This window comes from Rana temporaria, chromosome 3 (assembly GCF_905171775.1).
Source record: "Rana temporaria chromosome 3, aRanTem1.1, whole genome shotgun sequence".
Lineage (NCBI taxonomy): Eukaryota > Metazoa > Chordata > Amphibia > Anura > Ranidae > Rana > Rana temporaria.
Window position 1 is genome coordinate 448925686 of NC_053491.1, and position 27148 is coordinate 448952833.

The 27148-nt window shown below is 40.8% G+C and overlaps 1 protein-coding gene across 3 annotated transcripts in view; it reads left to right on the plus strand.

Annotated features, from left to right (window-relative positions):
- Window positions 1-27148, plus strand: part of LOC120933403 (zinc finger protein 665-like) — a 62862-nt gene that overhangs the window by 21598 nt on the left and 14116 nt on the right. The window contains exons 1-2 of one of the 3 annotated variants that reach the window (XM_040346613.1): window positions 9326-10590; window positions 16910-16923. In XM_040346613.1, coding sequence (XP_040202547.1) covers window positions 9870-10590; window positions 16910-16923 — 735 coding nt within the window. In that variant the 5' untranslated portion in view covers window positions 9326-9869. Of the gene's footprint in view, window positions 1-9325; window positions 10768-16909; window positions 16924-27148 lie in introns of those variants that run through there. The other 2 variants (XM_040346611.1, XM_040346614.1) reach the window with 2 other exon arrangements.

The window sequence follows — 27148 nt, forward strand, 5'->3', positions numbered from 1 at the left end:
TCAGTGTGAAAGTAGCCTTAGGAAATGTGAGTGTATTTTCAACAGTTTTTAATAAATGTTACAAGTTGTAAAACAAGATTACGCTTTGTAAGTTTTTCTTTCTTCTTCCCCTTAATTGTCGGTGGTTCATTGTGGGTGAAATACTGACAGGTGGAGAGATTGAAATCAGTAGAGTGGAGAGAGATACAACATCACGCTATTGCAGACTTGGAAACATATCATCCACATGGGTTGGAGGAGATACTAACAGGCTGATAAGTTGGAGTCCACAGAGTAGAAATAATCCAAATATTTAATTCTGTGTAATTGCTGGATTATAATTTTACCAGCCACAACTGTTGGTGAGTCACTTTAGAACTTTTCTGATGAAAGGAGCACATTGGCCACCTGAATCTAAGAAGTGTTGGATCACGCTGTCTCAGCCTTTTGATTGAGAACTGGGATTTGGGTTTTGGAATTTTTTGGACTTTTTTGCACAGATGCACTTTGGGGGATATTAAGTGTTTTTTTTTGTTTTAACCACTTAAAGTGGTTGTAAACCCATGTGGTTTTTCACCTTAATGCATCGTATGCATTAAGAATAAAAAACTTCTGGCAGTGACAGGCCCCCCAGCCCCACGTTTTACTTACCTGAGCCCTTTCATTCTCTCGGCGGAAGCACGCTTTCCCTCTCTGCATGAGGTCCTGGCTCTTGATTGGGTAAATTGATAGCAGCGCAGACATTGGCTCCCGCTGCTGTCAATCAAATCCAATGACACTTGCGCAAGGAGGTGGGGCCGAGTCACGTTATCTGTGTGAAAACACGCAGAAGCAGGACTCGGGAGCATGTCTGCATGGGGGTTCACCAAGGGGAGCGTTTCTCCCGAGGTGGACACTCGATGCGGGGAGGAGCTACCAGCGCCACTGGAGAACCCCAGAAGAGGATGATCGGGGCCACTCTGTGCAAAACAAACTGCACAGTGGAGGTAAGTATGACATGTTTGCTATTTAAAAAAAATAAAAAAGCAGAGTTCACAACCCCTTTAAGGACTGGGCCTATTTTTAAGACTTGGTGTTTACAAGTTAAAATCAGTTTTGTTCACTAGAAAATTACTTAGAAACCCCAAACATTATATATAAATATTTTTTTCTAACACCCTAGAGAATAAAATGATGATTGTTGCAATACTTTCTGTCACACCGTATTTGTGCAGTGGTCTTACAAGCGCACATTTTGGGGGGAAAAATACACTTTTTTAAATAAAAAAATAAGCCAGCAGTAAAATTAGCCCAATTTTTTTTATATTGTGAAAGATAATGTTACGCAGAGTAAATTGATGCCCAACATGTCAGACTTCAAAATTGCGCATCCCTTGTAATAGAAAAAAGGAGCAGAGTGGGGGCCATCTTCCCATTATTTGGCAGCCAGCCAAACGGGGGAAGGATGCTATTGGCTTTGTTGCTACCGACAGGTCTTGTAAGCGACAGAGACCACCGAACCACGGCGGGTGGGGACCCCTCTCCCCCACAGATAAAAGTGTTCTTGCAACGAATCCGCTGCAGAGACCACTTTTATCTGAAAGCCGACCGCCTGCTGAAGAAGAGGATACCGGGTTATGGCAGCTTAGTGCTGCCATAACAACAATATTCTTCTTCAAATAGCTGACATGTAACAACGTTGGGTGGTCGGCTAGTGGTTAAGAAAATATTTAAATAATTCACTGTATATAAAAAAAATCAGCAGATATACAGATTAGGAAATTCAGATTTTTTATGATAGGTTATATATTATACGTAAGTGACTTAATCCAGAGGGTTAGCAAAATGACCAGACAAGTGATTCTTCAGGTTTGCAATAGTAATCTCTGTGTTGTTTTCAACAAAGGTTTTTCTCCATGTGTTACCATACTAAATCTATTCTTTCTCCACATTTCACATAGGGCAACTGAATAGGGGTCAGGATGGGTCCTACAGTATATCTGAATGTTTTTATTTACTTCAAGAAGTCATATCTATGTTATGTAAAATATACTTATTGTATGTCAAAGTGTTCAGATAGAACAATGAGCTATCTTTGGAAAAGACCAGAAAGTATGTGTTAAGCATTTCAAGTAATAATGAAATCGTTGTTTTATTTGTTGTTGTTATCTATTGAGCCAATTATCATACTGTTTAGTTTAAGGATCCTTCCTGATACTGTTTATCCCCCCTCCCAGTATTGAAATGCTAATGACTGGGATGATCAATGAAAGCAAAGTATAGTTGCACTGTTCAATAAGAAGTAATAAACATGCCTTTAGTTAGGTAAATTAACCTTTCTAGCAAATAGCAAATCTAATATCACTTCATGTTGGTGAGTGGTGGCAAACTGTATATAAGATGAGGTAGAGCTCAGTGACTTACTAGTATTACAGACTGGTCAGGAGAAGAGGGAGCTGCTGAGATATCTCTAACTATACTACACTATTCCAGGTATCTATACATTGTTTGATGGTGCAATTAATTTACTCGTTCACATGTCTTGTAACTTTGACAAATGTATTTCAGCTTGAATGTGTTACAGACTTATTTTATTTTCAAGCAAATGTTGCACTAATTGTGTACATTACCCTTGTTCATCATTTGCATTTGAATTTGGTTATTGTTTTGATATTTAGTGTTCAAGATGTATCTCTGGAGATTTACATTTTTTAATAGAGGAGGTAGGATGAAAGTCTGTGTGACTTTTTATTGCTCTCTGTGGCCTTGCTGAGGAGTTTTATTCTCATGTACTGATCTGGTGTATATATAGGTATCACTAGGTTTCTTTTTCTAGATTTTTGGGGATTATTATAATATATTCTGTCTAGCAAAATATTTGTTTTGTTTTTGTTTTTACATTTTCCATTATTGCTCTTATAATGCATGTATTATAGAGATGAGCAGAGGGGAATGTGTGCAATAGTCCTAAAGTATATAATCTAGGATGAGGTCTCAAAACTATGGCCCCCCAGTTGTTCAGGAACTACAATTCACATAAAAAAATAGCCTGGAAAAAATGAATGCAAGAATTACATGAAAGATTTGTTAGCAGCAACATATACAATTTGGGGTTTAGATACATTTTAATCTGAATGAAAGTGAAACAGAAATTATAGATAAAATGATGCTTTTTTATTATTTAGTTTGTCTCTCACAAAATAGAATTCTTCTGGGAAACAGTTTTGGCCATAACAAGTATACTGTAGTCATGATGTAATGAGATATATATGTTTTTCTAATATCTACTCTGATTAACTCTCTAAGATTACAAATTATGTGTGAAAAACATTTAGGCTCCATGCACACTATAAGCTAGAAAAATGCCAGAAAAATACTGGATAAAAAATGCTGATAATAACATTTTTGTTCCAGCTTCTAGTAGCATTTTAGTAGCTTTTAGTAGCATTTAGAAGCTTTTAGGAGACGTTAGGAGCATTAGTATTTTTGCTGTACATAAAGATTATTTTTTTGAAAAAAGCTAAAAAAAGCTGTTTATGCAAACTGGTTTTAAAAAATGCTGCTTCTACAGGAGTTTTGTGTTTTGCATGTAGAAGCAGCTCAATGTTATCCTATGTGCCCATGCACATTAGGACATTAAGAGGCATATTTTGAGTTTAATGTTTAGAGGCAAAAAAAAAAACCTTCTCATTCGCATTTCTGATTAGAGCTTGGAGGCAGAAAAAATGTAAAACTCCACTAAAGTCGTCTAAACTTTGTTCAAAAAATGCTCTATATGAGCGCTTTTTACTCCAGAGAGAACAGGCATTTTTAAAGCCCTGTGTGCATGGAGCCTGAGAGGCAGCAACAAAAAAACCTTTTGGTTCATGTTTCTGATTGGAGCTTATCGTATATACTCGAGTATAAGCCGACCCAAATATAAGCCGAGGCACCTAATTTTACCACAAAAAACTGGGAAAACTTATTGACTCTAGTATAAGCCTAGGGTGTCCATCTGCATGTCTCAATGTGCCTCACTTTGCCTCACTGTTTCCATTTGCATGCCTCTATGTGTCCATGCCTCACTGTGCCCATGCCTCACTGTGCCCATGCCTCACTGTGTCCATGCCTCACTGTGTTCATGCCTCACTATGCCCATGCCTCACTGTGTCCATGACTAGACTGACGTTTAACATGAGAGTCTATGGAAGGGGTGCCCAGCTTTGAAAAATCGGTGCTCCCCAGCCGTAGGTCCCCTAGACAAAAAACTTTGCACGCTTGTAGAGGAAGAGTTGGGCTACATGTGTGCGATGATTGGGGTCCAGAGGACGTTTGACCGGCCTTTACCAGGTCCCCAAAATCTGGGAGATCAGGTGCAAAAAGGTGACTCGAGTATAAGCCAAGGGGGCATTTTCAGCACAAAAAATGTGCCGAATAACTCAGCTTATACTTGAGTATATATGGTACTGGCAGAAAAAAAATAAAACTCTCCAAAACTCATCTAAACTTTGTACAAAAAAGCTCTATATGAGCGATTTTACTGCCAAGAGAACAGAATTTTTTTAAGCCCAGTGTGCATGGAAACTTAGTGGCATTTTACTAGCTTTTAGAAGCAGTTAGGAGCTTGTAGAAGCAGTTAGGAGCATTTCTGCTGGAAAACGCTCCAAGAAACTCTACAAAAACATTTTTTTCCTGCTCCTAGAAGCTGAAGCTCAAAAAATGCTAATAGCCTAAAGTAGTGTGCATGGACACATAGGAAAACACTATAGGGTGGGCCATTTATATGGATACACCTTAATAAAATGGGAATGGTTGGTGATATTAACTTCCTGTTTGTGGCACATTAGTATATGAGAGGGGGGAAACTTTTCAAGATGGGTGGTGACCATGGCGGCCATTTTGAAGTCAGCCATTTTGAATCCAACTTTTGTTTTTTCAATAGGAAGAGGGTCATGTGACACATCAAACAATGGTGTGCTTGGTTTTAACATAACTTTAGTCTTTCATGAGTTATTTACAAGTTTCTGACCACTTATAAAATGTGTTCAATGTGCTCTCCAGTGACATGTGGCAAGTGCTACGCTGTAGGCTCTTGCTGAATGAAGCTAGGACAGACACTGATGTGCCATGGTCACCACCCATCTTGAAAAGTTTCCCCCCTCACATATACTAATGTGCCACAAACAGGAAGTTAATATCACCAACCATTCCCATTTTTATTAAGGTGTATCCATATAAATGGCCCACCCTGTATTTAGCTTCTAGTAGCTTACAAAAATGCTAGTGTGCACGGAGCCTTAGACCCCATACACACTATTAGATTTTCAGCAGATTTTTGTCTTCAGATTTACCAAAACCATATATTATGAGGTCAAACCTTAAGAGTTTTAATTTGTATGCAATCAGGGAGGACCTTGCACTACATGGTTTTGGTAAATCTGAAGACAAAAATCTGCCGAAAATCTAATCATGTGTATGGGGCTTTGGCTTATTTTCTAAAGGAGCTGAGAATCTTTCCTTTATAAATTACATCAATATTCACTTAAATTATTCAATCATTTAAAAAGAAAATTCACGTTTACCTCTTTCATCGGCACTTGATTAGATATTCAGAATTGTTATGAATTTGTTTTATACTTGTTGGAATATTTGAATTGAAGCAATTGAAGGTTTGCAATAGTAAGGTCTTTGTTTTTTCATCAAAAGTTTTTCTCCATATGTCACCATACTAAATCTATTCTTTCTCCAAATTTCACATAGGACAACTTAATTGGGTACAGGATGGGTCCTATATCTCAATGTTTTTTAAGAAGCCATACAAATTTTATGTACAAGTGTTCAGATAAAACAATAATCTTTGGAAAAGACCAAAACGTTTCTAAGCATTTCCATTCACAATGACATCCTTGTTTAAGTTGTTTTTGGTATCTATTGAGCTAATTATCATACTGTTTAGTTTAAGGATCCTTCCCAATACTGTATATCCCCTCCGAGTATTAAAATGCTAATGACTGGGATGATCAATGAAAACAAAGGATAGTTGCAACGTTCAAAGTATATCAAAATATATATCACAAAGTAAAAAAGGAAAAAATATAGCCTGGAAAAAATGAATGCAAGAATTACATGAAAGACTTGTTAGTAGCAACATATACAATTTGGATTTTAGATACACTTTAATCTGAATGAAAGTGAGGAAAAAATTAGATACAAAGATGTTTTTCTATCGAGAGCATTTTACGTGCTGTGATTAGATATACATGTTTTTCTAATATCTACTCTGATTAACTCTCTATGATTAAAAATATGTGTAAAAAGATATTTAGGCTTAGTTGCGAAGGGCTAAAGGCTTACTGGTATATGCTAAAGAAGCTGAGAATCTCTACTCTATAAATTGAATGAATATTCACTTCAATTATCCAATCATTTAAAAAGAAAACTCATGTTTACTTATCGGCACTTGATTAGATATTCATAAAGGGCATAAATTTGTTTTATATTTGTTGGAATATTTGAAGTGAATATTCACATACATTTTTAAGTGAAAACTCTCAACTACTTTAGCAAATCAGCCTCATTACATAGTACAGTACAGTACATAGTAGGTGAGGTTGAAAAAAAGTCCATCAAGTCCACTCTATAACCTATATCATCAATTCACTTGTACCTAATTTAAAGGGGTGTTCCAGGCATTTTTTGTGTTTATTAAAAGTCAGCAGCTACAAAAAGTGTAGCTGCTGGCTTTTAATAAACACACACTCACCTGCTCCACGTTCCAGCGATGCGCCGGCCAGGGCTCCGCTCCTCCCCCCCTCCCCGGCCGGCGTCTTCATCCTAAGTGTGGGCACCTGGCTGTGACAGCTTTCGGCTTCACGGTCGGGCACCCACTGCGCATGTGCGAGCGGCGCTATGCTCTCTCATTGGACAGGTGATCGCATGGGACCTGTCATGTGTCCCAGGCGATCGCCTACAGGGAGGTGCTGCAGTAAGGCGATTAAGCTATTCGCCTTACCAGCCCCTTGGCTGAAGGAGGAAGTGGGACAGGAAGTCCCACTCCTCCTGAAGCCCCCACTGCCCCCCCAAAAAATTACATGCCAAATGTGGCATGTAAGGGGGTGAGGAGTGGGTTAAGCGGAAGTTCCAATTTTGGATGGAACTCCGCTTTAATCTATATATTAGTCAGTGACTAAAGACCGTACACACGATATGAAAATCGGATAGAAAAATTAGTACGACGAGCGGCCTGCTGATTTTCAGATCGTTAGTATGGTGCTTTCAACAGCCAATTTCACTTTTTCCTCAGACAAAAGCTGTATATACCTACTATAAAAATTTTGTCGATGTGAACTCAACATCCAATTTTTGTTTCATTAGTGCGCTTTTCGTACAAAGAAAATCATAAGAGCATGACTACGCATGCTTAGAAACAAAAGAACACATACAAAACTATTCAACACATTACGTCACTTCTGAAGTTGTATTTTGTTATACGAAAATTTTCGTATTGTGAGTAATCTCTTCACTTCCGACATGAGCCTAGCATGCCACAAAAAATGGACGTTCGGTCATCCGAAAATAAAAGCGTGTGTACGAGGCTTTAGTTTACAGCAGCTTATCTAACTTCCATTTTCTCAGCAGGCCTTTGTTAAGGTGGGTGCGCACAGATCAAAATTTGGTCAGTTCAGCAGAGAGACGTCAAATTTTGATGGGTGTGTGAAGCCCTTCCTGTTCAACAGAAGTCAATTGACATATTGGGCACAATTCACTAAAGGTTATCGCATGCATTATACTGGTCACCTGACCACTTAACGCATGTGATAATGAAAATGTCAATTCACTATTGTTCGTATGCGGTATTTAGTGCAAACACTAAAACTGTTTGTTAGATACTGCATAAAAGTAATAAGTACTGGTTCAAGCTTGCGATAACTATGATAATGGTCAGATCCTGGGTTAGAGGTAAGTGATTCATTTAAAAAAATAGGCAGGAAAGTACACGCTGGAGTAGGTATCAGCTAGATTCTACTCAGGAGTTGTCTCTGGAGGCTTGGAGATTTCAAAGCACAGAGGATGGAGCCCTTTGAATCCAATCTTCTGGAATTCAAAGTAATGCAGAAAAGGAAGAGGAGAAGATCTCGAGTGGTCCTTTTCTAGGAAATCTCTGGATAAATTCATGGATGCTGATACCCTGATGAAGTTCCGCTTATTCAAGATACTAATTATGGCGATGTATACCCATCTCATAGGGTACCTTGAGCCCTCAACCCAGAGCAGCCATGCCATACCAGCCATTATTAAATTGTTGGCTGCCTTACACTTTTACACCTGCACAATTGAGATCCTTGCGATAACTTACCGTACGGTTTCATGCGGTATCTGAGGCAGAATTCGGAAATATAACACATGATTTTAAGGAGAGTTTCTTTGTGAATTACACAGTTTTTTTAAATCACTGTGCACTATTTTACTGCATTCTCGGATGTGGCAAAATATTGTTTAATGAATTGTGCCCATTAACTTTTGTTGAACGGCCAAGCTGGAAAACTTTTGGTGATCAGTGGCTGCAGGTGCTGATTAGTGTATTCTCACAGTGCAGAGCCCCACTGTCAGAATACAATGTTGCAGTGACGCAGATTCCTCCATTCACCTCGCTTATGTGGAAGGGAGAATCTATTCATTCTTTTTTCATTTTACCCACAAGATGAACAAAAAAACCTAAGTGAATATACTCAGCTTTAGACATAACTGGAAGTTTACAGATCAGTCCCCCAGTTTTTTTACTGTAGCACTGTAACATATAAAGGTAACTGAAAACCTGTTGACTTGGTGGATGGGAGGGTTATAACCCCTGTATGTTTTTTTGCCATGTTTGTCCAATCGGGGAGATTTACCTTCACTTTTTGTTCCATAGCCAAGTAGGAAGTTAAAGAACATCCCTGCTAATTATGTGAATTCCTTGGGTGTCCACAGGTCCCCATTTGAAAATGTCCCCTCCATTACTTTTCAAGGGACAGTCCAAAATGTGGGTTCCTTTTACTTTCACTTTCAATGATAATGGTAAACAGGACAAATAGAGAATGTGAATTTCCCTAACAGGTGAACAGACTGCACTAAAACAGTTTTCCCATCCATCTTTACTATAAAACAAACAAAATAAAGCTTTGCTTTTAGTTATACTTTGAATAAAAAATTAACTTTTATGATTTAATGACAATAGGATCATAAGAACTCATCATGACTAGTCGTTATTATAAATAACATCCCGCTATGGTCACCATAATGATAAACTATAGTGTACACTTTTACTTATTAATCTAAAAATCTGTAATGTTGTATACATCTCAGTCTGTTGGTGATATTACAAATCTGTTAAAACATCTATTTTTATTTCTCATATAGGTAAATTACTAAGCTCAGTTGTAAACCAAACACCTATTGTTGAATAAATCACAGCTAAACTTATTGTCATTAACACAAGATGAGTCACATAGGCCTAAAAGGCCAAAATGTTCTGGACTTGAGAGATATTGAACCTCAATGTCACTAAAGTCAATTCTAAAAATTCTGAAGATTTTTCAGCCCTCTGGAGGGAAGAAGGTTCAGGAGGGGGTGCAAACTTGTACCCCCCTTTCCTGTTAAACCAGGATGCATGTATATATGAGGGTTTGGTATATATTTTGGGATGATCAACACATCGTTTTTTTTTGTTGAAGGATCTGGAATGGATTTTGGACTATAGTGTGCACGCTAAATTATTAATCTAAAAATCAGTAAAGTTTTATAGCTGTACTTCTCAGTCTCTTGGTAATAATAACATCTGTGTAAACATCTTTTTTTATTTTTCATATAGGCAAATTACTAAGCTCAGCTGTAAATTGAACATCTATCGTTGGAAAAAAAATCACAACTAAACTGATTGACATTAACACAAGATGAGCCAAAGCAGAGAAAATGTGTATCCGTGCTCTGAGTGCCAGAAGATATTTACTTCTAAATCCAATCTCAATGTTCATCTGAGAATTCACACTGGAGAGAGGCCATATAAATGTTCAGAATGTGACAAGTCCTTTTTACAAAGTAATTATCTTGCTAAACACCTGAGAATTCACACAGGAGAGAAACCATTTAAATGTTCAGAATGTGGCAAGTGCTTCTCACATAGTTCTGATCTTACTCAACACCTGAGAATTCACACAGGAGAGAAACCATTTAAATGTTCAGAATGTGGAAAGTGCTTCTCAGAACATGGTAATCTTACTCAACACCAGAAGATTCACACAGGAGAGAAACCATTTAAATGTTCAGAATGTGGCAAGTGCTTCTCTTTAAAGTCAAATCTTGTTACACACCAGAGAATTCACACTGGAGAAAAAACATTTAAATGTTCAGAATGTGGCAAGTGCTTTTCAGTTAAATCTCATTTTAATGTTCATAAAAGGATTCACACCGGAGAGAAACCATTTAAATGTATAGAATGTGGAAAGTGCTTCTCAGTAGGTTCTAATCTTAATGTGCATAAGAGGATTCACACAGGAGAGAAACCATTTAAATGTTTGGAATGTGGTAAGTGCTTCTCAGAAGGTTCTAGTCTTACCATACACCAGAGAATTCACACAGGAGAAAAACCATTTAAATGCTCAGAATGTGGCAAGTGCTTCTCACAAGGTTCTATTCTTAATACACATAAAAGGATTCACACAAGAGAGAAATCATTTCAATGATCAGATTATAGAAAGTGCTTCTTACATAGTTCTAATGTTACTATATACCAGAGGATTCACATGGGAGAAAAGGCCATTTACATCTTCAAACTGTGACAAATTATTTATACAAAGGGAACATCTTATGCCGCGTACACACCATCACTTTATGTGATGAAAAAAAATGACGTTTTTAAAAACGTCACTTTAATTGACTGTGTGTGGGGGAAAACGTCGTTTTATGTCTTGTAAAAAACGACCAAAAAAAATTGAAGCATGCTTCAATTTTATGTGTCGTTTTTCAAAAGTGCACTTTTTACTTCACAGAAATTGACCGTGTGTAGCAAAAAACGTTGTTTTGTAAGACGTTTTTTCATCCACGCATGCCCAGAAGCTACTTCAATGGTAAAACGTGGTGGAACGTAACCTCACTTTGCAAGAACATTGTGAGAAAAACGATGGTGTGTAGGCAACTTCGTCTTTGAAAATTGAAGTTTCAAAAACGTCATTTTTTACTTCACAGAAAGTGTCGTTTTTTTTCATCACATAAAGTGATGGTGTGTACGGGGCATTACTCAACACTAGAAAATTCACACAGGAGAGAAGACATATCCAAATCTACAATCACATCAAAAGTTTTTTTTGGTGGGGAGCGATATATAGAGCAATCTAGACCAGTGTTTCTCAACTCCAGTCCTCGGGGCGCACCAACAGGTCATGTTTTCAGGATTTCCCTCAGATCAAACTGCTGTGGTAATTACTAAGGCAGTGAAACTGATAAAATCACCTGTGCACAATAATGGAAAGCCTGAAAACAAGACCTGTTGGTGCGCCCCGAGGACTGGAGTTGAGAAACACTGATCTAGACTATAAGAAACAAGTACTGATCCATACAGGACTCATGTTACTGACTCATAATTTCAAAGCTATAACTGACTTCTTAATGTTGTATTAATTAAAATCATATTATTCTAATGCACATGTACAAGCATAAAACATTTTTAACCACTTGATCTCCGGAAGATTTACCCCCCCCCTTAACGTGAATAACCTCAGAAGATATACAGAGATGAAACAAATAATCCTAAAGTACATAAGTATTACTTGTATATTTGCTGTCATCAGCTTTCTACTCTCTTGGGAAAGTGCAGATCTTGTTAAAAATTCTCCAATTTCAGCAGCGCATAGGGGTGGGTGGGGATTACACCGTGTGAGAGCTGATTGGTGAAAAGGGATACCCCTCCTCCACATAGGCAGAGGAACAAAGGAAAATGCCGAGCTGTAGTCTGAATAGACAAAATCAATGTTAAACTCACTCTAACCTCCCCGACACAAATTTTTAGCTCATGTTATGTTATGTGTAGAAGAACTTGTCAGAAGGGACTCATGCTGATAAGAGAGGAATGGAGCACCAGAGAGAAACGACACCATAGGGTTGACTTACTAAGGCAAATCTACTGTGCACTGCAAGTGTATTTGGAAGTGCAGTTGCTGTATATCTGAAATGATGGGAAACTCTGTTGTTTTCTATCATCTAATCCAAGCAAAAATGCTGTTTTTTATTTTCCTTGCATGTCCCCTCAGTTCTTTAGTGACTGCACTTCCAAGTGTACTTGTAGTGCACAGTGGATTTGTCTTTAGTAAATCAACTCCTATGGTAAGTGCAATCACTGTAGATTTGAGGAGGGCATACAAGGAAAATAAAAAACAGCCTTTTTGCTTGTACATGATTGGATGATAAAATCAACAGAGCTTTGCCCTCATTTCAGATCTTCCACTCAGATCTACAGCAACTGCACTTCCAAGTGCACTTGTAGTGCAAAGTGGATTTGTAAACTAACCCCTTAGGCCGCGTACACACGGTCGATCCATCCGATGAGAATGGTCCGACGGACCGTTTTCATCGGTTCACCGCTGAAGAAGACTGATGGCCTGATGGCGTACACACCATCATTTAAAAAAACGATCGGGTCAGATCGCGGTGACGTAAAACACACGACGTGCTGAAAAAACGAATTTCAATGCTTCCAAGCATGCGTCGACTTGATTCTGAGCATGCGCGGGTTTTGAACCAAGGCATTTGTGTACTAATTGCACCATTGCATTTTTTTTATTATTTGTGCTATAAACAAAAAAAGACTGACAATATTTGTACTTTCTGCTATAAAACACATCCATAAAAATAAAAGTAAAATGTATTCATATATTTAGACCAATATATATTCTGCTATATATTTTTGGTAAAAATTCCCAATAAGTGTATATCGATTGATTTGCGCAACAGTTATAGCATCTACAAACTTTGAGATATATACCGGAATTCTCATTTTAATTTTCTTTCTACTAGTAATGCTGGTGATCAGCGACTTTTCGGCGGACATTCTGACACTGAAACTTTTTGAGAACCAGTGACACTAATAAAGTGATCAGTGTTAAATGTATGCCTAGCCAGTGTTGTGGTATAAACTGTGTGCCGATTTTACTAAGGGAAATTATGGATTTTATTCTTTTTTTTTGCAGGGAAAGAAAAATCCATAATTTCCCCACTGCCAGGACAAAACTCTGCCTTGTTTACATTGACAGAGTTTTGTCCTTTGTGTCTTCCAGATGATTGGCGGGTGCCGGTGGTCATCCATTGGCCGACACCCGCTGATCGGCATCTGCTGTGTCTAATCACAGCAGAGTGTGCACACCCCCTACCCAAAAAAGCTGGATCAAGTGCCTAGTACGGGATCCAGAAGAGCTGCCTTGCTGCCGTATATCTGTGTTATTTGGTCAGAAAGCGGTTAATATATCACATTTTACGTTACACACAGAATGTTGAGAATGCCATGAAAATACTTGGTTTTGCTTAATAAAGCTTAAGGGGATGACTAAGTTGCAAATATATAAAAAAAAGATGTTTAAATTCTGTAGATGTATTTAAAATGTGTCTAAAAAATAAAAAGTGTATCTGTACAAATCATTCCTGCCTTAGTTTCATCATTTTTTTTGACAACTCTCTTTATTATAAATTATATGTTTTAGGTACAAAACATAGCTATTCGGACTTACACCAGCTAACAATTGCACATAACCATGTGCATAACAGAGTACAACTCACGACTTATCTTATAACTCTAAACACACTTTGCTCAGATCCACCTCAGTTAGGAGTATGGCAAGGATTAACATTACCTGAAGAAACATTCTCCCTCCTGTTCATCAAAACGTGATATTACAAGAATAACAGTTTTCAAATGCTATTACACTAGTATCCAACCTGTGCTACTGCCCATGCTTCTCAAGCATAGACCTCAGTTCACCACAAATCCAAGTAGATACTCAGGAAGTCCACAGGTGCCAAACCTTGTCATATATTGGGACATCCTCGGCATAAATATGTTGCTTTGTAGAGGGATACCACATAATTAACAAATTGCATACAGGGGGACAAGGTTGGGGGCCTAGCTGACTTCCATTTGAGTTCCTTTAACCTTCTTGGGATAAAATAGGTAAATAACCAGTAGATTATGTGTCAGTCTAGCAAACGCTAGTGAATCCACCAGTCCAAGGAGACAAATACTGACTTTCGGGGGGATAGGTGGTCAACCTATAAAGAAATTGAGTCACCTCTTGCCAATGATCCTGAATCTGTGGACACTCCCAAAAGATTTGCACAAAGACTGCCGGAGCACTAGGGCTGGTTTCATCAATTTAAATGTGAATAATAATTTCAGTATTAGATTAGCATAAAAAGATTGAAGCATTGAACTTAATTTTTCTCTGCACGTCGTTGTGTTTTACATCACCACGTTGGACTTGATCAGTTTTTGAACTGATGGTGTGTAGGCACATCAAACCATCAGTCAACTTCATCGGTTAACCGATGAAACTGAACTTCAGTCCGTTTTCATCAGTTTGGACTGATCATGTGTACAGGGCCTTAGAGCCTCCCTAACCTTTGTGCGATCCACCATTTTATAGTTATATTTTCCATAATACAAAATAAACAAAAACCACAGTGCGGAGAGTAGAATACTCTCTTTAACCCTAAACAATATACGTCTAACCCTCAAATACGGTCCAAGAAGAAATATGGGATGGGTAAATCATCACAGGGTAATATGTACACCCCATTTTTATATAATGCCAATTTTATTTTAATGTTTTAAATACCTCTTTTTATTGCATACATTGTAATAATATACTATATGGGTCAACCATAATAACACATTAGACAGGTAGATGCTCCTTCTTTATTAGTGCTGCACAAAGGCTGTGCTTGCTGATCCTTTTATGTCTATAGAAGTTTATCTGGCAGGGATTATAACAGTGAGATTATAACAGTATGCTGTCTCTAATGATGTAAAATACAAACTGAGTAATTCGAAATTAAGTGATGCCTAAGCATTAGGGGCCAGATTCACGTAGAATCGCGGCGGCGTAACGTATCGGCTATACGTTACACCGCCACAAGTTTTCAGTGTAAGTGCCCGATCCACAAAGAACCTGTAAACTTGCGGCGGTGTAACGTAAAGCCGTCTGGCGCAAGCCCGCCCAATTCAAATGGGGCGTGTACCATTTAAATTAGGCGCGCTCCCGCACCGGACGTACTGTGCATGCTCCGTTTTGAAATTCCCGCCGTGCTTTGCGCGAAGTGACGTAATTTTTTAGAACGGCGACGTGCGTAGCGTCCATTCGTATTCCCGGACGTCTTACGCCAAAACAAAAAAAAATTGAAATTCGACCCGGGAACGACCGCCATACTTTAACATGACTCGAGTAAAATTAAGCCATGTTAAAGGAGCCCTAACTTTGCGACGGGAAAAAATTACTAGCGAAGACGTAACGAACGCGAAAACCTTCGTGGATCGCCGTAAATGCTCATTTGCATACCCGACGCTGGAATACGACGCGAAATCCCCACAGCGGCGGCCGAAGTATTGCATCCTGAGATCCGACGGTGTAAGTCAATTACACCTGTCGGATCTTAGGGCTATCTATGCGGAAATGATTCTATGAATCAGCCTCATAGATACGACAAGAGATACGACGGTGTATCAGGAGATACGCCGTCGTATCTCTTCTGTGAATCTGACCCTAGGTGTGCACCCTAAAGATCAAACGCATAGTACCGATCACTCACGATGAAAATGAAGGGGCCGACAAGTTACATATATACCAGCCTCTTCCCCCACTCATCCTAAAACATCCCCACAGCAACAGCTGGAGGGAGAGGAGAGTAGGGAACCCGGAATTGCTGTGGGGGGAATGAGGGGGGAGCCAGGGCAGTAGGGGGAATCTGTGCTGCACAGGGTGATTAGGGTGTGCCTGGGCACACCTGGCACACCCTGTGTGCACGCCTATGCTAGTAAAGATTGTAGGAGGAGTTTTCATACTGCACTGAGCTGTGTTATAAGGATCCAGGACCCCTGGCAGCATGGGCGTCCGCTCCATAGGGCAAGGGAGGGCGCTTGCCCCCCCTAGAAATCAGTGCCATGATCCCCGGGGAGAAAAACAGCAGGCAGGAAGCAAGGCGGCGGCACGGAGAATCCAATTAGAGCCACTCTCTCTTCTAGCTCCAGCTAACAGAGAGGGGGAGGGGGGGAGATCGGGGGAGATATACAGTACAGCCAGCCCGCCGCTCTCCTCTCCCTGTCACAGTGCCGCTGCCGAGTTCTCCGGTAAATGGAGCAGCGTTGCTGTGACAGGGAGAGGAGAGCCGCGGGCTGGCTGTACTGTATATCTCCCCCAATCGCCCCCTCCCCCTCTCTGTCAGCTGAAGCTAGAAGAGAGAGAGAGCGGCTCTAATTGGATTCGCCGTGCCACTGCCTTGCTTCCTGCTTTCCTCGCCATGATTGACCACAGCAGAGGGCCAATCAGAAGATTCTAGGGACTGGGAGCATCATGGGAAATGTAGTCCCTTAAGAGTGGCGGCCCCAGCGTGTCCACAGACACCATGCTAAAGCCCCCAGCATGCAAGCACTCTGCTGGGGGGGCGGGGTTACAAGAGGAAAAAAGAGAATACTGTGCTCATGCTGGGGGAAGCTAGAGAGAGAGCCACGGTGTGCCCGCACAACCAGAGAGCCACGCTGTACCCACACCAACCAGAGAGTCACGCTGTACCCGCACCAACCAGAGAGCTACGCTGTACCCACACCAACCAGAGAGCTACGCTGTACCCACACCAACCTGAGAGCCACGCTGTACCCGCACCAACCAGAGAGCCACACTGTACCCGCACCAACCAGAGAGCCACGCTGTACCCGCACCAACCAGCTATGATTAAGCACTGAGATACAGTGTGAAACACGTCAGCTTCTGTCTACCTTTTGCTGTGGAATGTTATTTTTGTGACCAGTTTTAATTAAAGGAACGTTTTTTGGAGTGCGGCTGTCCTAGTTTTCTTCTTCAGTTTTGCATATCGTTGCATTGCCGGCACCCATGGTTTGGACTCAGTGAGAAGGTTCCTTGGTATCATCTGAGCGGTTACTCTTTCTCGCACCAACCAGAGAGCCACTCTGTACCCGCACCAACCAAAGAGCCACGCTGTACCTGCACCAACCAGAGAGGGAGTCACACTGTACCCGCACCACCAGAGAGAGCCCAGCTGTACCCACACTACCAGAGAGAGAGCCCCGCTGTACCCGCACAACCAGAGAGGGAGAAAGACTGAGCCGCTGCCAGGGTACAGGCATGCTACACTACTGACTAGAGTCACCCCAGGCAACCCAGAGTGAGCGAACGTCCAGCCAGAGGGATCACTGTTGCGGTTTCACCAGGTCTGGTAAGAGGGCCTGTTGGCCATTATCCATTACTGTTCCTAGGGACTTCCTAGGGAAGTGTCTAACCTGATATCCTCCCATCTATGCTGGGGGCAATAATTGCAGAAAATGACACCAAATGCTGGGCGTTTTTAGTGCAGAAACTGACACCGGTGCTGAGGGTCATTATTATGTACACTGGTACAGATGCTGAAGTTTTTATTCTAGAAATCTGCACCGATGTGGGGGGTTATTATTGTTGCTACTGACACCAATGCTGGCGATTTTTATTGTGGAAACTGACAGCAAAGCTGGAGATTGTTATTTCAGAAACTGGCACTGATCCTGGGGGTTGTTATTTCCCTGGGGGGGGCTCCCTTTTTTATGATATTGTTATTCAAAGCTGCTAGTTCCTTGATAGTTGCATCAGGTTTCTCAAACCTTTGCATGCCTGAGCTTTATGTGATAATGACTAAGCCCCTCCCCTTCATGTCATTGTCAAAAAGGGAATGTAAAGAAACCTGCGCTAGGATATCAGAGGTCTAAGGCTGCTGCCTTCCTAAAAAGACTATCCCCTCGGGGACAGGGTAAATATGTATGGATGAATAGGAATGGTGGCGCTGCCTAAGTGTATGCCTGCGTCTGTGTAGGCCTAAAGGTGGTCCACACTGACCAGGGTGAACTGTGGAATAGCCCAATAGTCCCAACTGGGGACCTAGGGTGAGAACTCTTCCGTGCAGCTATGGATATCTTTGGTTATATGAGCAACAGAAAGATAGATGTAGGGGGGATTTTCAGCCAGGAAGACATCACCAACAGACAGGACATGCAGGGGCTGATGAAATCCCTTAGGCACACGATGGAGAAACAACTCCGAGTGTGGTGGGACATTGCCTCATTGGAGATGTATATTAAAGAAAAAATCACCCCGAGACGATTAAGGTGGGACATACACCCAAACGATAACATCGAGAATGCAGGGCTTATGGAAGAATGGTACTCGTTTTTCAATAAATGTGAAAACGAGTTACTACATAAGATCATTAGTAGAAGACGTTTTAAACTTAAAATCATCGAGTCTAGTATTGTTGAAATTAAGAGCTTACTGACACCTTATGCAACCCAACAAGATTATAAAGACAAGATGGTAGAACTCCAAGATATCATTAAGAAATATGATGGAGACATACAGGCAAAGAAACAGAAGAAATTTATAAGGGACGTGATCGATTACAAGGAACTTAGAGTATACAAATGGCAGGCATCTATGGAAGATCCAAATGAGGATCTGGATGAAACCTTGATGGAAGCCAGTGATATGGATCCAACATCCCTTAACCTAGAAGACTCCCCCACCCCTGGCGCCAACCTTCCACTACTGATGAATACACCGGGAGACAGAAATCAGGTGGCGGCAAACCAGGGATGGCACCTACAAAGACCACGAAGAAAAGTGAGATACCAGGACATTAGGAGCCTGGGTAACAGAAGACGGACACCAAGTACGCACAACAGATACTCATCACTTTCTGATGAGTATTCTGATGAGTATGAAGACACATCAAGATACCCCCCAACAGGGAATCGTCATAGTGGGCAACAACAGAGAGGTAGGGGAGCCTCTCCCTATACGAGAGGTAGAGACAGTAGGGATTTTCGCAGGGGAGGGCCCCGAAACAGACCCCCGGGCCGTGGACAAGGAAGACCAATGAACAACAATCCAGGCTGGAGGGGGAATGGCAACCGAGGGGCTACCCGTGGAAATACCCGAAGAGAGGACGACCATCGAGAACCACGGACAGGACAACAACGAATGGACCAACGGGACCCAACATGGGACAACAGACAGATGGTACAACCAGGAGGATTACCACAGAGACATCCACAAAGAGAAAGCGGCCCAGAGGGTGTAGGGGAGGAAAGAAACAAAAGGCCAAGACACCATTAGGTAGGGGCATCTTTAATCTGAGCGGGGTAGCCCTCACTACAGAGGAAATTAAAATCTTGGACCTTGGGCTGAAATACGCCCCTGATAAGCCCCTGGACCAATTCGAGGTCTATATTGACTTTCAAAATTTTTTAAGGAAAATCAATTTAAAGAAATATTTTGCTAACAATAAAGAGGAGAACGTGATAAATGACTCACGGTATAAACAAACAGGTTTAAAAAATAACTCCATTTTCAACCCTACCAACCCAGGGAACCAATGTGTGATTGCATTCAAAAAAATGGTGGAAAATGATCTCAGAAAACTGGAGAGAAAGATCAATAGGAAGAGCAAAAGTACATGGAAAATTATTAAAGATATCGGGAATAAGCACGAAGTGGTCATCCGCCCGGCGGATAAGGGGGGGGGGTTTAGTCATTTTAAGCCTTAGTGACTACGAGGAAGAAATGAAGAACCTTCTCTCAGTACCCAACACCTACCTAAAACTGAATGGCAACCCCAAACATAAATACCAAAGGAAGCTTGAAAAATATGTTAGAAAAGGAAAAGATATAGGAATACTTAGTGGAAAGGAGGCAGAATACCTCATCTCCAACTCCATAAAGACGCCGGTCATATACTACACCCCAAAGGTCCACAAAAATATGACAAAACCACCTGGAAGGCCAATTATTAGTGGCATCAATTCCATCTTTTCACGACTTGGAGAGTACCTAGACACCTTCTTGCAACCGCTGGTCAAACAAGGAAAATCGTACCTTAGAGATAGCCTCCAACTGATACAAGAACTCAGAGAGGTAGAGGGAGTGGACAACCTGGTGCTAGTCACCATAGACGTCAGCTCCCTGTACACCAGTATTGAGCAGGAGGATGGTATCTTGGGGTGGCCACAGCCCTGTATGAAAAGACCACATACAGACAAGAACAGATACAGTATATACTGGAAGGACTGAAACTAGCGATGGAGTGTAACCATTTTTGGTACGCTAATGAGTACTATGTACAAACCAAGGGGGTGGCAATGGGGGCACGGTATGCCCCCAGTGTTGCCAACCTCATGATGAATGTATGGGAGGACGAGTACATCTACAATGGGAACCATCAGGAGATCATGATGTACCGTCGTTACATTGATGACCTCCTCATCCTCTGGGATGGAACAGTAGAGGCCTTACAAGAATTTCTAGGCAATCTTAACAACATAAGGTTCCACCTTAAGTTCACTGGGAAGTTTAGTACCAAGAAGATTGAATACCTAGACCTAGAAATCTATAAGAGTGGTACAGCATTACACACCAGAACATTTTTCAAAGAGACCGATAGGAATGGATACATTCCTATCAACAGCTGCCACCATCCGAAATGGAAGGCCAATATTCCTAAAGGACAACTGCTTAGGCTTAGAAGGAATTGTGACTCAGATGAGGATTATGCAAGGCAAGCCCAAAACGTTGTGGGTAGATTTAAAGAGAAGGGGTATAACTCTGAAAGCCTGGAAAAATTGCAAACTGAAGTCTCACAGAAAGATCGCAAAGATCTCCTTAAGCAGAAAACATCAACAGGCCAAAGCCGGAATAATTGCCCTTTCATTACAGGTTTTAATTCCCAGTACAAGGAATTTGAAAATATCCTTAAAAAATACTGGCCTATCTTGAAGGAAGACTGTATACTAACCAAAATCCTTCCCAATAAGCCCTCATTCATCTACAGAAAGGCCCCCACCCTCAGGCACCATTTGGTACACAATGTTATCAACCCCCCAAAACAAGTTGAGATATGCCCAGATCTTAAGGGTTTTTTTAAATGTCAAAGGTGCTTAGCGTGCAGAGTTAGCAAACCTCAACCCCGGAGAAAAACTGAATTTAGATCGAGGAATGACCAGAAAGTGTTCAAGATCCGAAATCTCATTACATGTAACACCACCCATGTCACATATGCCATTGAGTGTCCTTGTCATATGCAGTACATAGGTAGAACCACCAGGGAACTGCGAATTAGGATAAGAGAGCACATTAATCTCATTAGGAAAGGGTCCTCAAAACATCACCTGTATCGGCACTTTGAGGAGTTCCATCATAAGGACCCTTCAGGCCTCATATTCTATGGCATAGGCAGCATTAAAGATAACTGGAGGGGAGGGAATAAAGAAATAGCCGTTTCGCAAAACGAAACGAGCTGGATTTATCGACTGGGGACATTGGTGCCACATGGCCTCAATGTGGATATAGATCTTAACTGTTTCTTAGCCAACCCCTAAACCCCCCCTGCTGTCCCTTGGGGGCATTCACATATGCTACCTTCCTACTAATTCTGTTTATTGCTTATTCTGTTTATTGATTATCCACTCATTACTCCTACCTATACTTTCTGAGGATCTTTTACAGATATTATTGCTGGTTAATCTAGTTTATTATTTATGTTCACGCCCTAAGAGGCTTCACCTTTATCTACACACAATAGTGTTTATTTATTAGCACCAGCTCTTATATAGAGTCATTCACTTATTACCTTTGTTATTAAGGTGTGATACCAACACTTAGTATTTGAACACCATGTGCCTCATGTCCTTATGTGACACAGTATAACTCTTCTTCCAGCAGAGGACATAGAGGCAGTACATTTAGCACTACCTTTATGATTTCTAATCACGTGTAGAATCATCACTAGGATAAATAATGTATTGAGTTCACAATATGTTTCTGATTATTATTTAGGACACACTCTAAATATGAGCTTATTCACTTATCTATCATAGACTCATACTATGAGTACATAGATATGCACTCTTAGTGCACTGTTAGCACTTATGTACATACTACCCTCTGTTCTTGTCAGCTTATGGGACATCCGTCATATAACCATGGACAATACTTACCTCATGATCACCCAGAGGGGTGTACATTACTTTGCACACAGGTATTTCTCTAATTGACTCCCTTATAACACTCTTTGTATATTCCGTATGCATATAATAATACTTCCATAGGTTGGATTTGTCCCCACCCCTAATAGTCTAACAAACACTCTGACAGAAACTTTTTCCCCATATATTAGATGTCACCAGTTGCGTTTTGCTAGACAATACTGCATAGATTTACTATACCCTTTTATAGTTCCTTTTATGAGTATGTATATGGGACACGCCGTGCCGCGGATATTTAACTCCCAGGGTGTACCTAGCCCCCATCAATCCTATCCGACCATTGGCTGTTGCGCGCCAACAGGGTAATATCATTGGATGAGCCCACAGTGGGTGGGTGGTACGTTGCGGCCCGGCGACTCCCATAAATACCAAGAACTGACGTTACATTGACAAGCCTCAGAAGACGAACTAGATTTCGAAACGTACGTCAGGCTACGTCACGTGCTACGTCACTTCCGGGTTACGGCAGGTGGTTTGGTTGGAGCGCACGCCAAACACCTAGGCAGCACACGTTGGCCTCACAGACAAGCTAGTGCTGACACACGCTGGCTACTTGCAGCCTTTAGCGCTGCTCGCTGTAGACCACGGATCTTCCCCTTTTTTTGTTTTTTTGGTTTTGTTTTTTGCTTTTTGCTTTTTGCATCTGTTATTTTATGATAAACATTTTAACATGATTTTTTACCCTCACCTGTACACTCCATTATTGGAGTAGTGTGGTCATTGGCATTGTTTGTACTGCTGCAGCAACCAGCCCCACAGCAGGTTATATATATATTATATTTTTTATCTACCAATAAATACCACATCTTTTTGCTATACCACGTGGTCTCATACTTTATCACACCATTGGAGCTTTTGGATTTTTCTTTTGAGGAAACAAGGAAGTAGAGTCCTGGGAACATCGGGAGCCTGATATCTCTCTGGAGAAAGGATTGGAGCGGAGCAACGGATATAAGACCCCACAATACATGCACGCCACCCCAAGAGGGGACCTCTATCTGGTGAGTGGGGAACCCTGAGGGGAGCACCGGGACCACGCCGCAGTGTGTTGTAGGAGCACCTCTATACCACATCTATACTCTTATATCGGACTCCCATTGCATTACCAAGATTCCTTCATTTCTCTATTTCCTATGCTTTAATGGTTTAATGGACATGTATGGACTATATATGTGACAGCTACAGATTGCTATATACCACCAGTTTTTTCCTCCATATTCTAGGACCACGGACAATACTGAGTATACTTGCCTGGCTTGATCACAGGCTGGTCTGTTGATACTGGGATTTGTGCATCTGCTACACACCTTGCTGTTATTTACTGTGATATCTATATTATTGATGGTTTCTGGTATACACCCATTCATAACCTGACATATCTTTCATTTGCACACATTGGTACAAGACACCTGTCTTATATCACTGTTTCCCATACAGGCATCCGCCTATATTTTGGAATTTTATATCTGGTATTTCTGCTAGATAGAGGCAGCACCTCTCGTTTTAAACTCAGGCGCACTCTGGCATCTTCAGGCATCCCATTGTCTAGCAGCACACCTTTTGTATATCTCTGTCGGCGTCTAGCATTAGGGAATATCCACAGAGCACTTTAAGTGTAGCTGACAGCCTCAGAGCCGTTGCTCTCAAGTCCTTGTGGAATTTTGGGACTCTCCCCAGCGTAGCTCCCACCTAGCCCAACTGGGACTATTGGGCTATTCCACAGTTCACCCTGGTCAGTGTGGACCACCTTTAGGCCTACACAGACGCAGGCATACACTTAGGCAGCGCCACCATTCCTATTCATCCATACATATTGTCAAAAAGGGACCGAGCATGGATGACCTTAAAATGATGCCCCCCCCTGAAAAAAGTTCAGTGGACGCCCATGCCTGGTAGTGCTGATTGGCCCTGTGCTGATCACATCACTCTCCCAAGAAAAAATTCTTCTCTAACAATACACACCAAACTGAGCATGTGCAGCCTAACTCCAAAGGCTGTGTCTTATCCAGACATGTTCTGGAGTCAGTGGAAGAAGGGGAGGATCGGAGAAGACAGGATCAAACAGCCTTTTTGCACAATGCAGAGGATTAACCCCTTAGGTTCCCTAGTGTGTATAACAAGCATGATTTACTGCATATACAGACTAATTTTACTGTTGTGGGTTTAGTAACACTTTAATGTCATGAAAGCGATACTTGTCAATTACAAATAATACGACGAATCAAGCTTGGTACACACATATTGAAAATCTGCCGGTACAGCAGGAATCGGACAACTTTTTGTAAGTGTGTACGTCCTGTTCAAGAGAAGCTCGTCTAATGGCTGGCTTCTGTCGAACAGTCATGCTGGAAAACCAGCCAATGGCTGCAAGTGCTGATCAGTGTATTCTGGTGAGGGGGAGTCTACCTATGAGTAAACAAAAGCACAGCGGAAGAGAACCCTGAATCAAACTTTGTTGTGTTGAAGAAGGGTTCTCTGACACCCCTGTATATCCAGCTTCAGTTCTGCAAGACATTTTAATTTATGTGAAGTGTGATATGTAATTATAGGCTTGCTTTTAAACAAAGTAATATCAGGTACTTGTAATTCTGTAGGTTTGCAAGCAAAATTATGCTTGCTGTCTTGACTAAACTACATTGGATGATATTTGAAGAACACAGAACATTAACAATGGCCAATATAAATTAGAGCTAGAAATATAGAAAACCATACAGAAAGCAATGAATTAAATGTGGCAAAATATCTGGATTATCATGTCATCCAAGTGGCTGTGTCAAATAATAAATGTATCAGGTATTTCTTAAAGATTGTTCTTTTTTTTCTATAAAACTTTTTTGATCCACACTATGCTATTTACAGCACTTTTCCACCATTGAAGGTTGGGAAGCGGCTGGATTATATATTTAGAATTTGGATTACAATCAGGAAGATTTTACATTTAAAAGTTTGTTCTTTGTGAGCACAACGTCATCACAAAGGGTAATTGAAGCTCCACCACGCTGAAATTTATAAATATTTTCAGCAAATTTTACCTGTAAATATTATTACATGAATGAATATATGCCAATTTTTGCAGCACTTTATATATTATACATTTACATCAATCCCTGCCCTCATAGAGCTTACAATCCAAGGTCCCTATCCCAAATGTATATATACACAGACTAGCATACACAGTACTGCTGTGCATGCCTTACCAGCCAGGCTGCATGCTTGGACAAGGGTTTGGTAAGATTTATTTTTTTTGTTGGGGTACGTTCACTTTTTTTAGTTTTTCTTGCTGACAAATTTGACCATACATTCAATGACATCCCCTGGGATCCCCTGGCCACTTTGCTTACATGCAGAAGCAGGCTGGGGATCAGACCTCTAATTATCTGCAAATGGATTTAAATGCTTTTCTTCTACTTAGATGTCGCTTTCTTTTTAAGACATAGTACAAGTGTGCCACTTTACAGGCAGGTTTGGGGCATCAATCAAACATGTTATTAAACCTCCTCTCACCAACACTATAGCCAAAAGAGGGCTACAGCGTGAGCTCACTTTGCCAGGAGGGTGTCACATAACGTTCTCCCATGATCATGCTTTGTGATTCCTTAGGACACTGCTGATCACAGATTGGGTATAGGGACAATCACAGCGGCCCTTTACCATGTGATGAGCTGTGTCCAATCACAGCTCATCACAATGTAAACACAAGCCGGTTATCGGAAATTCCTTTCCTTACACTGACAGCATGAGGAGAGGAGAGCTGATAATCGGCTTGTGTATAACCGACATTTACAAGTCCCAACAGTGCCCACCAGTTCTGCCTATCAATGCCAACCAGTGCTGCCTACCAGTGCTGTCAATACGTTCCCATCAGTGCTGCCAATCAGGGCCCATCAGTGCCTTCTCATCAGTGCCACCTTTCAGTGCTGCCTATCAGTGCCACATATGGGTGCCTATCAGTGCTCTTCAGTGCCACCTATCTGTGCCCATCTGTGCAGCTTATCAGTGCAGTCTCATCCCTGACCGCCAGTGCCACCTCATCAGTGGCCATCAGTGTAGCCTATCAGTGCCACCTCATCAGTGCCCATCAGTGCAGACTCATCAACGCACATCAGTGAAGGAGAAAAAATACCTGTTTGCTAAATTTTAGAACAAACTATGAAAAACGTTTTTCAAATTGTTTTGGTCTTTCTTGTATGTTTGTTTAGCAAAAAATAAAAACCCAGGGGTGATTAAATACCACCAAAAAAAACTGTATTTGAGTGAAAAAATTATAAAAATTTCATTTCAATTTAAAAAATACAGTGTTGCATGATTGCGCAATTGTCATAAAAATTTATGACAGAACTGAAAACTGAAAATTGGCCTGGGCAGTAAGGGGTTAAAATTGCCCAGTAGGCAAGTGGTTAAAGGACACAACAGAAAAGAAGAATCAGCGCCACAGAACTACCTGGACAATTGTGGATCCCAATTGAGAATGCTGCTGCTCAATCCTAATAAAATACTAGTAGATAATGCAATAAATATGTTTGCAGCGCAAAGCTCTGGAATATCCATAATTGTGTTAACAATTTGTAGCAAATATGTATTAATTCTAAAAAAGATGGACTTTATATGATTCAAAAATCTCAGCCATTCACTGAAACAATCTACCCTCTTCTTATATGAGGAATGACTTAAATAATATTGATAATATGTGAAATAGAGTGAAACTAAAAATATTCTATTTAATAATTTAAATAAAGTGCAAATGCTTATTCACTAGACATGTGCAGGATGAAAAAATGTGTTTCGTTTCAATTCGTTATTTAATTAAATTAGTTTAGTTAAGTTCGTAGCATTCATTACATTCGTTTTCGGGATTCATTTCGTATTCGAAAAAAATTCTACCGCATTCGAAAA